This window comes from Heloderma suspectum, chromosome 5 (assembly GCF_057233095.1).
Source record: "Heloderma suspectum isolate Gila_16-S chromosome 5, 16-S_ref, whole genome shotgun sequence".
In the NCBI taxonomy this organism is placed as follows: domain Eukaryota; kingdom Metazoa; phylum Chordata; class Lepidosauria; order Squamata; family Helodermatidae; genus Heloderma; species Heloderma suspectum.
Genome location: NC_139462.1, coordinates 2122287 through 2138103, shown reverse-complemented (window position 1 = coordinate 2138103; position 15817 = coordinate 2122287). Strand labels below are relative to the sequence as shown.

At 51.1% G+C, this 15817-nt stretch overlaps 1 protein-coding gene across 1 annotated transcript in view; it reads right to left on the bottom strand.

Moving 5' to 3' along the window:
• The window catches only part of RTKN (rhotekin), a 45945-nt gene extending 33872 nt beyond the window's left edge, over positions 1 to 12073 (bottom strand). Inside the window, exon 1 of the mRNA XM_084855176.1 lies at positions 11688 to 12073. Within this exon, the coding sequence (XP_084711302.1) occupies positions 11688 to 11798 (111 nt within the window). The 5' untranslated portion in view covers positions 11799 to 12073. The remainder of the gene's footprint in view (positions 1 to 11687) is intronic.
• Positions 12074 to 15817: the final 3744 nt, after the last annotated feature.

The following is a 15817-nucleotide window of genomic DNA, read 5'->3' as shown; positions in this document are numbered from 1 at the left end:
CATCCTCTCCCCGATGCTATTTAATATCTATGTGAAGCCGCTGGGGGCTATCATCAGGAGGTTTGGGGTGCGGTGTCATCAATATGCGGATGACACGCAGCTCTACCTCTCATTCAAATCTTCACCAAGGTTGGCCGTAGAATCCCTGTCCAAATGTCTGGAGACGGTGAGTGGCTGGATGGGGAGGAATAAGCTGAAGCTGAACCCTGACAAGACCGAGGTACTTTTGGTGGGAGACAAGAGGAGGTTGGGGGATGTTGACCTGGTGTTGAATGGGGTACGGCAACCCTTGAAAGACCAGGTCTGCAGCCTGGGGGTCATTTTGGACTCCCAGCTGTCCATGGAGGCTCAGGTGTCAGCTGTGAGCCAGACAGCATTGCATCAACTCCATCTGATACGGCGGCTGCGCCCCTTCCTTCCTGACCATCTGCTCCCATCGGTAGTACATGCCCTGGTCTCCTCTCATTTAGACTACTGTAATGCGCTCTACGTGGGGTTACCCTTGAAGACGGTTCGGAAGCTGCAGCTGGTACAGAACGCGGCGGCTCGCCTGATTAAAGGCAGCCGCTGGCGAGATCACATCACTCCAGTGCTGAAGGAGTTGCACTGGTTACCAGTTGTTTTCCGGGCCAAATTCATGGTGTTGATTTTGACCTTTAAAACCCTATATGGTTCCAGCCCAGCCTATCTTAAGGAGTGCCTCCAGCAGCACCAGATAGGCCGCTTAACAAGATCAGCCTCGGATGGCCTTCTCTCTGTCCCATCAGCCAGGACAGCTAGACTGGTGGGGACGAAGGAGAGGGCCTTTTCTGTGGTGGCCCCCACTCTGTAGAACTCCCTCCCTAGGGAACTCGGCCATGCCCCCTCTTTAATGAGCTTCCGTTGTGCATTAAAAACGTGGTTGTTCAGGCAGGCATTTGGGGTGGGTTAGGGTATTTTAGAAAATGTTTTTACTGTAGAATTTTATTGTTTTAAACTGTTTTATTGTATGCTGTACATCGCCCAGAGTTGCTGGGTGACCAGCCAGATGGGCAATTAATAAATTTAATAATAAATAAAAAAAATAAATAAATATAAATAAATATATGCCTAGGTAAAAAGAAGAGAGAGCCCATTTCAGCAGACCTTTGCCAAATCACCCAAATGGAGGCCAGCAGGAGAGCCCTGCTGGGTCTGAGAAGGCCCACCTCTTCCAGACACTTCTTGCCCCCAGGCCAGCCAGGTGGCTCTGGGATCCTCCCCGTTTCTTCCTCCGCCTCTGTATTCAGAGATAAATGGCCTTTGAGCATGGAGGATCCCAAAAACTGTGTCGCTTGATAGACTCCTCTGCTTTTCCCACAAATTTGTTGCATTCCCTTGTAGAACCATCTCATCCACTTGCCATCATTACATCTTGCAACAGGGACGTCCATCAACTATAAGAAGGGCCTGCAAGAAGCTGTCTCAGTGCATGGGGAGCGCTCCTGTTCAGTGTTCCAGCTAGCCACTCAAGCCCTAGTCTGGGAGACACCATTCATCCTCCCACCCCTGGTTTCTCTTTTTCTCCCTCCAATGGTCATCCAGCTTTCTGTGGCCACTGTCCATGTGGGGCTGCTTTGGAGGTCCCCATCTTTAGGGTTCTTTCCCCCCCTCTAGATGTTTTGTAGGGATGATGCCTTCAAGCTGTGGGAGAATGAAGAAGCAAGACTTCTGGAGAAAGATAAGAGAACAGGGCAGAGCTCGGGCTGAGCTTTTAGATAGGCTACCCCATTCCCTGGCTGCCAGTTCACAAAGTTTGCCTAGCCAGTCATGATCCTCAAGTAGACAGAGTCTGACTTTCCAATGCCTAAGAATAATTTGCTTGGCTACGCTGAAAGCTATGCAGAGCGAGGCTGCCTATGCATCAAGACACTGCCCATGTCATTGGAATGGAATCTGAAATTAGCGCGAGGCAGCATGGAGGTAGGTGCACACGGCATTAAGCAAGAGACTGATGTGCGGAAAAACGCTGGCCTTGCATGGTGCCATTCGGGGCACCTCCAGAATATATGTTTTAAAGTTGCTCCCTTAAGAACCTAAGAAGAGCCCTGAAGCTGGCTCAGACCAGGGGCCCATCTAGCCTGGAATTCTGTTCATACAGCTGCCAACCAGATGCACCTGAGAAGCCCAAAGGAAGGACATGAGAACAAGAGCACTCTCCCACCCAAGTTCCCCAGCAACTGGTATACATAGGCTTACTGCCTCTGACACTGGAGGTAGCATAGAGCCAACAGGACTAGTAGCCATTGATAGCCTTCTCCTCCAGGAATTTGTCTAACCCTCTTTTAAAGCTGTCCAAATTGGTGGCCATCACCACATTTATGGTAGCAAATTCCATAGTTTGACTCTGCGCTGTGTGAAGAAGCCCTTCCTTTCATCTGTCCTGAATCTCCCACCAAGCAGCTTCATGGGATGACCCCACTGGGTTCTAGTGTCATGAGAGGGGTTTCTCCCTATCCACATTTTCCATACCATGCATAATTTTGTACACTTCTATCATGCCACCCCCCCTTACTCACCTTTTTCCTAAACTAAAAAGCCCCAAACACTGTAACCTTTCCTCAGAAGGGAGATGCTCCAGCCCCTTAATTATTTTAGGTACTGTTTTCTGCGCCCAGCTTTATAAGAACCCCTTTGAGGTGCAGTCACCCAAACTAAGTACCAGTATTCTAAGTGTGGTCACACCAACATTTTGTATAAGGGCACTATGATATTTGCAGGGTTTTTTTCAATTCCTTTTCTAATTATGCCCAACATGGAATTTGCCTTTTTCATAGCATATGTACACTGGGTCAACATTTTCATGGAGCTATCCGCCACAACCCCAAGATCCCTTTCCTAGTCAGTCACCGCAAACTCAGACCCTGTTAGCAAATAAGTGGTTAGGAATTTTTGCCCCAGTGTGCATCACTTTATACTTGCTTACATTGAACCACATTTGCCATTTTAATGCCCATTCCCCCCTTTGGAGATATCCATTTGGAGGTCTTCTCTGTCCTTTTTTGTTTTAAACACCCTAAATAATTCAGTGTTATCAGCAAATTTGATACATCATTGTTCACTCCTAACTCCAGATCATTGATGAACAAGTTAAAAGTACCAGTCCCAATACAGATCTTGAGGGACCCCAGTGTTTACATCATTCCACTGCAAGAATGGACCATTTGTCCCTACTCTCAGCTTCTTGTTCTTTAATCTTTCTAAAAGCAAAGGTGTTTGTTTTGGCCATTAAAAAAATTCAAAAAGCAGGTTGGCAGTGGAAAGTGAGGGGGAATAAGAAGGAGAAAAGGCTGACTTAATGTTAGTCATGATTCCACCCCTCTCCTATTACTTACACACACACACACACACACACACACCTGCTTTTTGTACCATCTTGCTTGATGAAGAGATCTGGAGTGTTATTCTAACATGGATTTTGGAGTCTATCTTTCTGTTTCCCTTCTCTTCTATGGGCACCTCCGGCATACACCAGATTCCATGACGTCTCACTTGAAAGGGTGGGAAATAAGCCCTCTGGAGAATGGTTCGATTCAAATTATGGCTGACCCAACTAACGAGACAACTGCAGTCTTCTTGACCAAAGCGTTCCACAGGATGTTGGCCAGGCCCCCGTCTCCAGCCAGAATGCAAGTCCTCCAGCAGCCCTGCCTGAAAGCATCTTAGACTACCGCTGGGCCTCTGGGAAACGGGGAAGCAGGCCCCCAAACAGTAAGAACAACCGGGCGCTGCAGAAAGGCGGGAGCGGGGAGGGCTCCCGTCCCAGGGTTCCAGCCAGGAAGGCCTCGCTCCACAATGCTCCACGTCCCACTCTCGCGTTTCCACACACACCTTTGCAGCCAGTCACCGGGCGTGCCCAGCGGGGCTCTTCGGGAGCGCCTGTGAAATGTCTGTTCTTGATCGCACTTCGGCAGACCCAGGGCCTCCCCAGCCTGCTGATGCCCGAGTGCTGATGGGGCCGAGTCGCCCACACAGGCAGCAGCACTCACAGCACGAACGCCGGAGAGCGGGGGATGGTTATTCCAGGCAGATGGAGAGGAACAGCGGCCCCGGTCCACGTGCGCCGAGGAGGGCTGGAGACATTAACCGGAGCTCCATGGAAAAGGGCAGCACGATGGAACTCAGGAGATGGGGCTCAAGCCGCTGCCCCGGTGAGATGCTGAGGTGACCTCACTTCGGGGGGAGGAGAGAAGGCCCCAGGTCCCGCCCCAGCCAGAATGCTGGGAGAGTCCTCGATGAAGGGCCGGTGGTCTGGCAGGTGTTCCCCGGCTGCTGAATGCCTTCCTGGGCCCCCAGCACTCCAAAGAGAGCGAGAGATGGCAGCCCTCCTCTCTCGAGGGTGGAAATGGCCTGGCGTCAGCGGAAGCGGCCTCCTAGGGCGCCAGACCCCTAGTCCATCTCGCTTGCTGCTGTCTCTGGACTGGCAGCCGCTCCCCAGGGGCTCCCCAGGCAGCCCTGCACTCCACTGAGTTACGGAACGTAAGGATGCCCGTTTGGGTCAAAGTTCTGCGCTTCAAGCAGCTTCTCTTGCCCGCCCTCGGAGCTCCTCCCACTGTGAGGGCGGCATTAAACTGGAGGCTAGTACTGCAAGACCTGGTGTCCGCTCCAGTAATATACAGTCACGCTCTGTATATTACAGTGGGGATCTGATCATCAATTCTATCTGCCCCCCACATCGCTTGAGTCAGTGGAGAGGCAGAAGGACACAATGGAAGATCTGGGGAACTGAAAGCTCCCTCCGAGTTTAGCAACAGTAGCTTGGCATATGCAATATGACCCAGGCTGACCCAGGATCCCCAGAGGACCGTCCAGAGCAAACCATCTATTTGCTTAAAGTAACAAGAAGGACTGTTCTTGGAAGGCCTGGTATGCTGCACGTGTGCATGTCTGTATAGATCATGCATTTATTTGTACTGATCTCCCTCTCCACAAAAATCCATCCATTTATTTAGGTGAGTCTTACTGCAGTGCCCCAAATGTTCCAGATTTACATCAACAAATGGTTGTTCCAGCTGTCCTCTCAAGACCTTGATTCTCAGCAGTTTAAGCTGGCCTGGTTGCCACTTGAATGGCCTATTTAAAAACTGCCGCCAAGGGGATTAAACACCAGTTTGGACAGGCTGATCCTGTATTTGGGCACCAACGGCTCTGGGACAGATTGGATAAAGTGCGCAGTGCTGCATTCACATGCAGCCGTCTTTTGCATTCTTGATCTCTACGTCCAGCGTTACTCTGGATCCTGCCTGGTCCCCCAAGTGAGGAACTCTGAGGCAGCCCCAGTGGGCCCAGCACCTTCAGTTCAATTTCCTGCCTTTTGGGCGGAACACAATGGCACAGCAGCCTTGTCAGAAGGAGTGGGGCCACCCTAGTAATTGCAGGAGAGGAGGGTAACCACCCACAGATGGACAGACAGACCAGACCCAGGGTGCAGGCATCTTGGGCCTGGCATGGGACAGGTGGAGGCATTGGGTCTGGGCTGGAGCAGGCCAGAGGAAGTAGGACAGGGTCATGATCCCCAAGATCTGAGGAAGTCTGGCCCAGGATCAGTCCTGCGGCTGGGGGGTGGGGCGGGGTGCAGGTGCTGGGCCTCTTCTCTCACAGGAGGAGGCCCCAGCCAGGAGGATAAGAGACCCATTGTTCCCTCCAGTTGTGGGGCGGGGGGCCTTGGCATTCATCATTCCTGCGGCCAAGGTGCAGGAACCCACATCACCAGTTCCAACATTCAGCACTGGAAACAGAGAGGGGGGGGTGGCGGAAGACAGGCTGCCCTGCTTTGCCAAGCACTCACACGCTCAGATGCTGAAGGGTGTGTGCTGGCTGGCTGCTTGGCCACGCTGCCCTGCCCCACCACCCGGGGCCTGGAGGCATCCTGTGGGCCGGGACCCAAACGCGGAGGCCTTCCAGTGTGGAACCCCATCATGGGCAAGCATTACATGGGAGATTCCCTGGTGGCCTAGAGAGGGACAAAGCCCACAAGAATGGATGAAGGCTCAGTGGGCCATGCCGAAGGAATTCCCTCAGGCCATGACCCAGCCTGGGGGGCCCTTCGGTGGCGAAGGACAGGCATGCTTGCCTTGCCCAGCTGTGTTCATGACTTCTGTTTTCCAAGGCTGAGCTTCGGCGTTATGTTCTCCCCTTTCCGACTCCTTCAATTAATTTGTGAGGGAGAAAGGTCAGTACATATGAACGGAAGAAGAGCCCTGCTGGATCAGACCAAGGGTCCATCTAGTCCAGCATTCTGTTCACACAGGGGCCGACCAGCTGTCGACCAGGAACCCGCAAGCAGGGCATGAGCACAGCATCACCCTCCCACCCATGTTCCCCAGCAAATGGTGTACATAGGCTCGCTGCCTCTGGTACTGGAAGTAGCATATAGCCATCAGGACTAGTAGCCATGGATGGCCTTTCCCCACATTAATTCATTCAATCCCCTTTAAAGCCTGGGAAAATTCTGGAGCAGATGATAAAGCAATCCATCTGTAAGCACCTTGAAAATAATGCAGTGATTACTCGAAGCCAACATGGATTTCTCAAGGACAAGTCCTGCCAGACTAATCTGATCTCATTTTTTGATCAGGTCACCTCCCTTGTGGACTGTGGGAATGCTGTGGACAGAATATACCTCGACTTCAGCAAAGCTTTCGACCAAGTGCCCCATGATATCCTGATGAGCAAACTAGCTCAAAGTGGGCTAGAGGAAACAACGATCCGGTGGATCCACGGTTGGCTACAGGATCAGACTCAAAGAGTGCTTATCAATGGGACCTTCTCAAACTGGGGAGAGGTAACGAGTGGGGTACCGCAGGGCTCAGTCCTGGGCCCAGTGCTCAACATTTGTATTAATGACTTGGAGGAGGAGGTGCAGGGAATGCTGATCAAATCAGCAGATGACACAAAATTGAGCGGGATAGCTAATATTTTGGAAGACAGAAACAGAATTGAAAGTTATCTTGACAGACTGGAGTGCTGGGCAGAAAACAACAGAATGAAATTTAATAGGGATAAATGCCAAGTTCTGCACCTAGGAAAAAGAAACCAAATGCACAGTTACAAGATGGGCGATACTTGGCTCAACAATACTACAAGTGAGAAGGATCTTGGAATTGTTCTAGATCACAAGCTGAATATGAGCCAACAATGTGATGTGGCTGCAAAAAAGGCAAATGCTCTTTTGGGCTGCATTAACAGAAGTATAGCTTCCACATCCCGGGAAGTACTAGTTCCTCTCTACTCAGCACTGGTTAGGCCTCATCTGGAGTACTGTGTCCAGTTCTGGCCACCATACTTTAAGGAGGATGCAAACAAGCTGGAGAGGGTTCAGAGGAGGGCAACAAAGATGATCGGGGGACTGGAAACAAAGCCCTATGAGGAGGCACTGAAAGAACTGGGCATGTTTAGCCTTGAGAAGAGAAGGCTGAGGGGAGATATGATAGCGCTCTTCAAGTACTTGAAAGGTTGTCACAGAGAGGAAGGCCAGGATCTCTTCTTGATCATCCCAGAGTGCAGGACACAGTATCATGGGCTCAAGTTGCAAGAAGCTGGATTCCGGCTGAACGTCAGGAAAAATTTCCTGACTGTTAGAGCAATACGACAATGGAACCCATGACCTAGGGAGGTGGTGGGCTCTCCCACACTGGAGGCATTCAAGATGAAGCTGGACAGCTATCTGTCAGGGATGCTCTGACTTGGATTCCTGCATTGAGCAGGGGGTTGGACTCGACGGACTTAAAGGCCCCTTCCAACCCTACTATTCTATGATTCTATGATAAAGCCATCCAAATTGGTGGCCATCACTATGGCTTGTGATAGTGAATTCCAGAGTTTAACTCCACGTTGTGTGAAGAAGTCCTTCCTTTTATCTGTCCTAAATCTCCCACCCATCAGCTTCCTGGGATGATTCGATTGGGTTCTAGTATTATGAGAGAGGAAGAAAAAGGTCTCCCTATCCACAATCACAATCAAAGCTATGGTTTTCCCAGTAGTAATGTATGGCTGTGAGAGCTGGACTATAAGGAAGGCTGAGTGCCGAAGAATTGATGCTTTTGAACTGTGGTGCTGGAGAAGACTCTTACGAGTCCCCTGGACTGCAAGGAGGTCAAATCAGTCCATCCTAAAGGAAATCAACCCTGAGTGCTCATTGGAAGGACAGATACTGAAGCTGAAGCTCAAATATTTTGGCCACCTAATGCGAAGAGAAAACTCTCTGGAAAAGACCCTGATGCTGGGAAACACTGAGGGCAAAAGGAGAAGGGGACGGCAGAGGATGAGATGGCTAGATAGCATCACCGATGCAATGAATATGAACTTGAGCACGCTCCGGGAGAGAGTGCAGGACAGGAAGGCCTGGCGTGCTATGGTCCATGGGGTCACGAAGAGTCGGACACGACTGAACGACTGAACAACAACATCCACATTCTCCATGCCATGCATAATTCTGTACACCTCTGTCATGTCTCCCCTTACTTCCCTTTTTTCTAAGCTAAACCATCCTAGCTGTTGTAACCTTCCTTCAAAGGAGAGATGCTCCAGCCCCTTGATAATTTTTGTTGCCCTTTTCTGCCTTTTTCCCAGCTCTACAATATCTTTTTTTAGGTGTGGTGACCAGAACTCTACACAGTATTCTAAGGTGGTCACAGCATAGATTTGTATAAAGGCAGTATGATAATGGCAGTTTTATTCTCAATTATCTTCATAATAGCGGTGATCATTCCCAATAGCTGTGAATAGGTAAGGGCTACAAACAGGGGATTTATAAGTATTCAAAGCTAAGCTGTGGGTGACAATACCAGGCCCTAAAAGTAATTTAGTACTGGGAACACGACACTTCCCCCCCTTACCAAAATGCTCTAGGTGATCTTGAAGTGGGAAATTGTCAAGGAAGTCAAACATAGTCACTTTTGACTTCAAAAGAGGATCTTTTCTAAAATAAGGAGATGCGGGGGGGGGGGGGGAGAAGTTGAAAGGGAAAGCCAAGAAGGTCAAATCTCTCCAGAATGCTTGGGGGTTACTCAAAACCACCATAATAGAAGCTGAGCTAGAATGTATACCACAGGTCAGGAAATGTCATCAACATAACAAGCAGTGTTAAAGAAGCTATTGGAGAAAAGAAGACTTCCTTCAGAAACAGGAAGTCTTGCACAAACAAAGAGAACAAAAAAGAACACAAACTTGCACAAAGGAAATGCAAGCAGTCAATATGAGATACAAAAAGGTATTTCAAGGAGCATATCACTACTAACATGAACAATAAAAATTATTTAGAAGCAGAAACCCAGCTAGGGACATGGCTAGGCCACTGGATGTCAAGACAGTTAGGGAGCAATCCTGTGGCTCCTAGACAGAGTCTGGGGGCCATAGTATAGTTCGGATTCCTGGATCTGAGGTCAGACAGTACTCTGACCTTGGAGCCAGGAGTCCAAGCTTCCTGCCCCCTCCCCACCGGCATGGAGAGAACCATGCCGGCTGCCTCTCTGAGGTCCTTAAGGCAACCTTGGAGAGGAGGGAAAGCGGGCATGCTAGTGGGCATGGAGGGGAGGGACTGGGGAGGCTGGCTTACAGTATGCCCTCAGGCCTCCCCAGCCTCCTTCCCTTCCTTTCTGCTCTGCAGAGCCGCAGCTAGACAGACAAAAAAGCCCATCTAGCTCAAATACAGGGCGGGAGGAGCACAGAGGTAAAGATTACTTCCGCTGCTCCTCCAGCTCTGCATTGGATGGCCATCAGCCTCTGAGTTTGGAAGCTTACTGCCACCCCGATAGGATTGCGCCCTTAAAGGGGTAGTAATGTAGAGCAGATACCTGTGCCTGAACAGATGCTTTCAGGAAAGGAGTCTGAGGAACTAAAGCAAATAGGGTGGCAAGAGATGAAGTTCTCAACCTTATTGACAAATTGAAAACAAACAAGTCAACAGGTCCAGATGGTATCCGTCTGAGAATTCTTCAAGAACTCAAATCCAAAATTGTGAACTTCTATCCACAATATTAGCTACTGAATACACCACACCTGCTTGGGGTGATCTCATATGATCTCGGAAGCTAAGCAGGGTCAGCCCTGGTTAGTACTTGGATGGGAAACCACCTGGGAATCGGGCTTCTTGCACTGAGCAGGGGGTTGGACTCAATGGCCTTGTAGGCCCCTTCCAACCCTATGATTCTATGAGTCTATGAGTCTGAAGATATGCCCCTAAGCCTCTGTACTCTGGGACTGGAAAGAGCCCAACCTAATGCCAATTTTTGGAAAAGGAATCCAGGAACTGACAGCTTGTTAGTGTAATGTGTGTCCTGAGTAAACTGGTGGAACTTGTTATTAAAGATACATTATTATGCATATTTTGGAACGATCTCCCTGACGAGGCCCACCTGGCACCAACATTGCTATCTTTTCTGTGCCAGGTCAAGACCGTTCTCTTTTCTCCGGCATTTCGCAGCATACTCATCATGCAGCATTTCGCAGCATGATGAGTTTAATCTGGTCTTGGATTTATCTTATGGTCATGGTTGATTGCTTCACGTTGTTTTAGATATATGTTGTCTATGTATCCACTGTCTGTTTGTGTGTTTTTATGTAAATGGTTTTTAAACTTTGTATAATGTATTTTTAATGGTTTTTAATCTTTGTAAACTGCCCAGAGCTTCAGCTATGGGGCGGTATAGAAATGTAATAGATAATAGTAATATGGGAGGACAAGTCCCGCTGAAGAGGAATCAACGTGGCTTCTGCAAAGGTAAGTCCTGTCTTGCTAACATTTTAGAATTCTTTTGACAAAGCTTTTTGACAAAGTCCCTCACCAAGGACTCCTGAGTAAAATTAGCAGTCATGGTATAAGAGATCCTCTTCTGGATCAGTAACTGGTTAAAGAACAAGCTGAGAGGAGGAATAAATGGTCAGTTCTTCCAATGGAGGAATGTAAACAGTGGGTTCCCCAATGCTCTGTATCAGGACTGGTGCTTTTTTATCTTCCGCAGAAATGATCTGAACGGTGAGTTGGCCAAGGTTGCCTTCTTGCCCCAAAGCTCTCTAAGGGTTAGAGGAAATTTATTCTAGTCCCAAACGATGGGAGATACTCCCCCCTCCCCATCACTGCCAACAAGTGCCTTTCCTTCTCTAGCCCAGCCCTTGCGTGTCACGCCCCGTCCCCCTCACCGCCCTATGCTCCTCTCCCACCCACCCCTTGTAGGCAAGTCAGTCTCCCCGCAGGTGGGCTACATGCTTGCTTCTCGCACGTTGCCAACATGGGCAGCTCCCCCACCCGCTCATCTACCGATCGCTCACCAGCTGCGCCGGGGGAGCGCTGCTACGACCCGCTCTCCGCGTCCCACAGCGACCAGACGCGTGTCTCCTCCCTGGTGGCTGCTCTTGGGAACGGGTCACTCCGTTCGCCTCGCGTCTCCACCGGGGCTGGGCGTGGGTGGGTCTCACAGTTATCGCTCTGCCCCAGGAAGCCCCCCCGATCCCGGCCCCCGCACCGCGGGCTAATCCGCGATCTTTTCAAGGGCCAAAAGGCTCGTTGTGGTTTGTGTCCCCACCCACGCGGCCGTCCCGAACTGCGCTCAGAACCCGCCGTGTGATCTGGGGCCAACTCCGTGATGGCGGCGGCGGCGGCGGCGGCGGCGGCGGCTTCCACGCGCGGCTGCTGGGGCGGGAGGCGGCGCGCGGCTTTCCCCCAGGCCTACCTGCTCGGTGTCCCCGAGAAGGCTTAGCCGGAACCGGCCCCGTCGGATCTCCATCTCCAGGGCTGAGCCCCGCGCGACTGTCACTCTGCTCCGGTGGTGCCGCTGGAACATGGTCCGAGGATGGGTGGCGCCTGGGCGCCGACCCGGAGACCAGCTGGGAGTGCCTGCGGGTCGTCGAGGGCAGCTCCGGAGCCCCTCGAAGCGACGGGGCGTCGGGAAAGGAACTTTGGCTGGGGCGGCTCCCTCCCAGAACCTCCGACGGCCGGTCCTCCTCAGCACCTGGGCGGTGTAGAGCAGCGGGGGCGGTGCCGCGGCTTCTGCCCGCCCCGCCCCGTCGCGGGAGGCGGAGGCAGCCCAGGGAGCCCGGCGTCGTCACTCCCGGCAGCGAGGGGGAGGGGGACGCTCAGCCTGGCCTCCTTCGACGCCCCCCCCGTGCGCCCGCCTCGGGTCAAAGGAGCCCCGCCGACTGCCGAGCTTTGCCCCGAGAGTGGGAGGCCTTCCCAGCCTCGGCGGAGAGGGGCGGGGCAAGTGGAGCATCTTTAATAGGTGGTAATAAGCATGGGACTTCTATAGATCTTTGCTGTGACCTTTTACATATGCTTCGGGCTAGAAATGTCTGGCTCAGTGGCATGAGTCCAGTGGGTGTGCTTGGAACGGGCTCTGTGTGTTGTGGGTTCTAATCCTGCATTTGCCATGGGAAGAGTGACCTAGGGCTGGAACGTTTTCCGTAGCAGGGGCCATAGTTCAGCGGTGGAGCCCCTGCTTTCCAGGCCAAAGGTCCCAGGCTCCATTCCTGGGAGTGGCCTCTCCTGCAAGAGGAATCTAGGTGGCAGGTGGTGGGAAAGAGCCCCCTCCCCACCTAAAAGACCCTGCAGAGCTGCTCCCAGCTGGGGTAGAGAATACTTGGCAAGAGGGGCCGATGGTCTGACTCAGGAGATGAACAGGCCCAGTTTGGAAGAGGCTTTCCAGGTGGGGGGCCCCAGCCCCCAGCGCCTCTCTGCTTCCTCTCTCCTCTGCCCCCCCTTCCCACATCAAGCTGCCTTGCGCTGGCTGTGTGAGCTGCCCTGATCTCTGCCCTGGAGGTGGCTCCAACTTCCCCCACAGCACCCGCAGGTGTGCTCCTCCGCCTTCCTTCACTGCCCTGTGTCTGCCCACTTCAGAGGCCCGCAAGGAAGCCGACGGGGCTTCCTCCATGGCTGGTGGCGAGAGGTGCTGCTCTTACCCCCATCACGACATGTTATTTCTTAGCCAAGCATCTGTGTGAGGCGGACGAGGAGGCAGAAGCAGACGACATGCAAGCCTTTTCCTCATCCCAGATATATGGGAATGGCTGTGGCTATACGGGGTTGTGAAAGGAAGTGTGCTCTCTGCACATGCGCAGAGGCATTATTTAATATGCCTTATTATGCCCTGCCTTTGAGGGTAAACCCTCACACAACGGCTGACAAAGACATAATGCAATATACAGTCAAAGCAAGCCTTTAGTCCTGAATTGCTTCACGTGCCCCAGAGCTGAGCTCCAGCGTTCAAAATGGGGACCAGGGAGACTGTTTCCCCCCCTCCTCATGCTTGGAGCGTCTTGCAGTGTGTGCGCGTGCGCAGTCCCTGCTTTGCACATGAGGCCATGGGGGAAACCCCTTGAGGGGAAGAACTCCCCAGACAGGCGGATGATGTCTGAGCCTGCCATGCACAAGGAGGGAAAAGCAGCGTCTTGCCTGTCTCAGACTTTTCCAAGAAATACTGTGGGTTACACAGTGTTCAGGGCACAAGCAAGTCTGCGCCGTTCCACGCCCATGTGTGCCAGCTCAGAGCTGGAGAACAGCCACACACGCCCATTCCTTTGCTGCAGGCATTGATCTTATCACGCCTTGCTAGCCAGGCCAAAGAGGAGCGGGGAAAGATTTGGTGGCAGGAAAACAGTGGGAAGCAGGCAGCATGTCGCTCCGAATAAGCCCCACTGAGTTAATGCCCAGGGTGCAAGAGTGCAGCCTTAGGCAGGAGCGCCTGCTGCTGCTGTGACTAACACAGCGAGCGGTGATGGCGGGCAGTCTTTGCCGTGGCTGCACCCCACTGGGGGGCTTTTGCCATCTGCATGGGATGGACTAAACAAGGTCAGCCCTACACACAAATCAGGGGAAGAGGCATTGAGGCAGGAGTGGGAAAGAAATAATATGTCTGGAGTGGTACAACTATGGGGTAGCCCCAGCTCCCATGCAAGATTTTATTTTTACCCCACCCTCCTCCCAAGGTGCTCAGAGTGACATACATGGTTTTCCCCTCCCCTCCTGTTATCTGTACAACAACCCTGTGAATTAGGTTAGGCTGAGAGAGAGTGACGGGTCCAAGGCCACCCAGTGGACTCTGTGGCTCAGTGGGGATTTGAACCTGGGTCTCCCTGGTCCTGGTCTGACACTCTAACCACTACACCACACTGGTTCTCTGGGGTGATGGCTTCCAGTGGTTAGATTCTTGGAGGAAAATGACAGTGATTAGTCAAGCTGACCTGAGGATAGAAATGTACTCTACACATGCTCCTTTTTATTAGTATGTCTTGGTCCTTTATTGGTCCTTCCATGGCAGTGAAGCCCTGAGCTCACCTGCAACTTCACCCACTTGGGAAATGGGAATTGCCTCAGAGCACCCAGCCAAGCCTACAGGAATGTGTAGCATCAGTCTACGTTCAGCCTGTTGTCGTGTTTTAACATGCATTTGTGTTTGTACATTTTTGGCACCAAAATTCCTTGTGGAACTTTCATCTTTTCTGGCAAGAGCGTATTGCAAATAAACAAATGTGAAAAATCAGAGTGTATTGCAAAACTTTCCTCCCTTATATAGCCTATTGCCATACTTCCTGGCCCCTCACCTCAAACTAGTTCTTCTAGAATCTCTCATCTCATTACAACTGTGTGCCTCAAACAACTTAGGGTGCTATTCCACGCTGGCCCCTCTTTGCAGAAGCATGCATTGCAGTAGGGCTGATTGTGGGTCTAGCACAGGCCATGCAGACTGGATCCCTGCTTTCAGGCTGGGGGATAAGAAAGGGTCCTATTTTTTCCAGGTACTGGAATTTTGCTCCAGATCACCAACCCAATAGAACAGCCATGCTGTTATTGCCTGTTGAAGTTCTTTTTGTGTCTGAACAGTCATCCTGTGGATAATGTTTAGCTTAATGTCTGCCCTGAGTAAAGGGATAGAAAGCATGATTAATGTCCTCGCTCTAAAGATATGAAAGAACAGGCTTTGTTGAGGGAGAATTTACATGGCTCCTGCAAAGGGAAGTCCTGCTTCATCAGCCTTTTGGAGTTTTTTGAGAACTGTCAACAAGCAACCAGATGAGGTGATCTGGTGAACGTTATATACTTGTTTTTGTTCTTCAAAAATGGTTTATACAAAGCCACTCACCAAAGGCTCATGAATAAAGTTAGCTATTACAGGATAAGGGGATGGGGTTTCCCATGAATTGGTAACTGATTAAAGTAGAGGATATTAATAAATGGACAGTTTTCACAAGGGAGGGAAGTAAGCAATGAGGTTTCTCAAGAACTGCATTGGACCTGGTGCTATCTAATACTCATACATGATCAGGGCTGAGCACTGCTGTAACCCATTTACTCAAGCAGACTGTAATGCGCTCCAAATGGATCTCTTCAAAGTGGACAAAAGGCAACAAAATACCAGGCCAGAGGAGATTCAATATAAATGTATAGTTCAGTGAAAGCATGAACTCCGTGTGCAGCAGCAGAGCAGTGCGGCGGAGCTGTGGCTCAGTGGCGGAGCCCCTGCTTTGCATGCGGAAGGTCCCAGGTTCCATCCCCTGCACCTTCAGGTAGGGCTTGGAAGGAATCGTGCTGGAAATCCTGGAGAGCTGCTGCCAGTCAATGTCAAAAATACTCGGCTAGATGAGCTAAGGGTCTGATTCAACATCAGGCAGCTTCCTGTGCTCCTTAATGGCATCCTAGGAATTCTTAGTGTGAAGATAGGCCTGACTAGGCCTCTGGAGTAGTTTAGTTCAAGCAACCAACCAAGGTGCCTGATGGGATTGAGAGTGTGTGTATGTGTCTGACCTTGAGCACATAATTGTAACTCGCTTATTATAAGCAGGAAAGTCCTATTCACCAAAGTAGCTCATC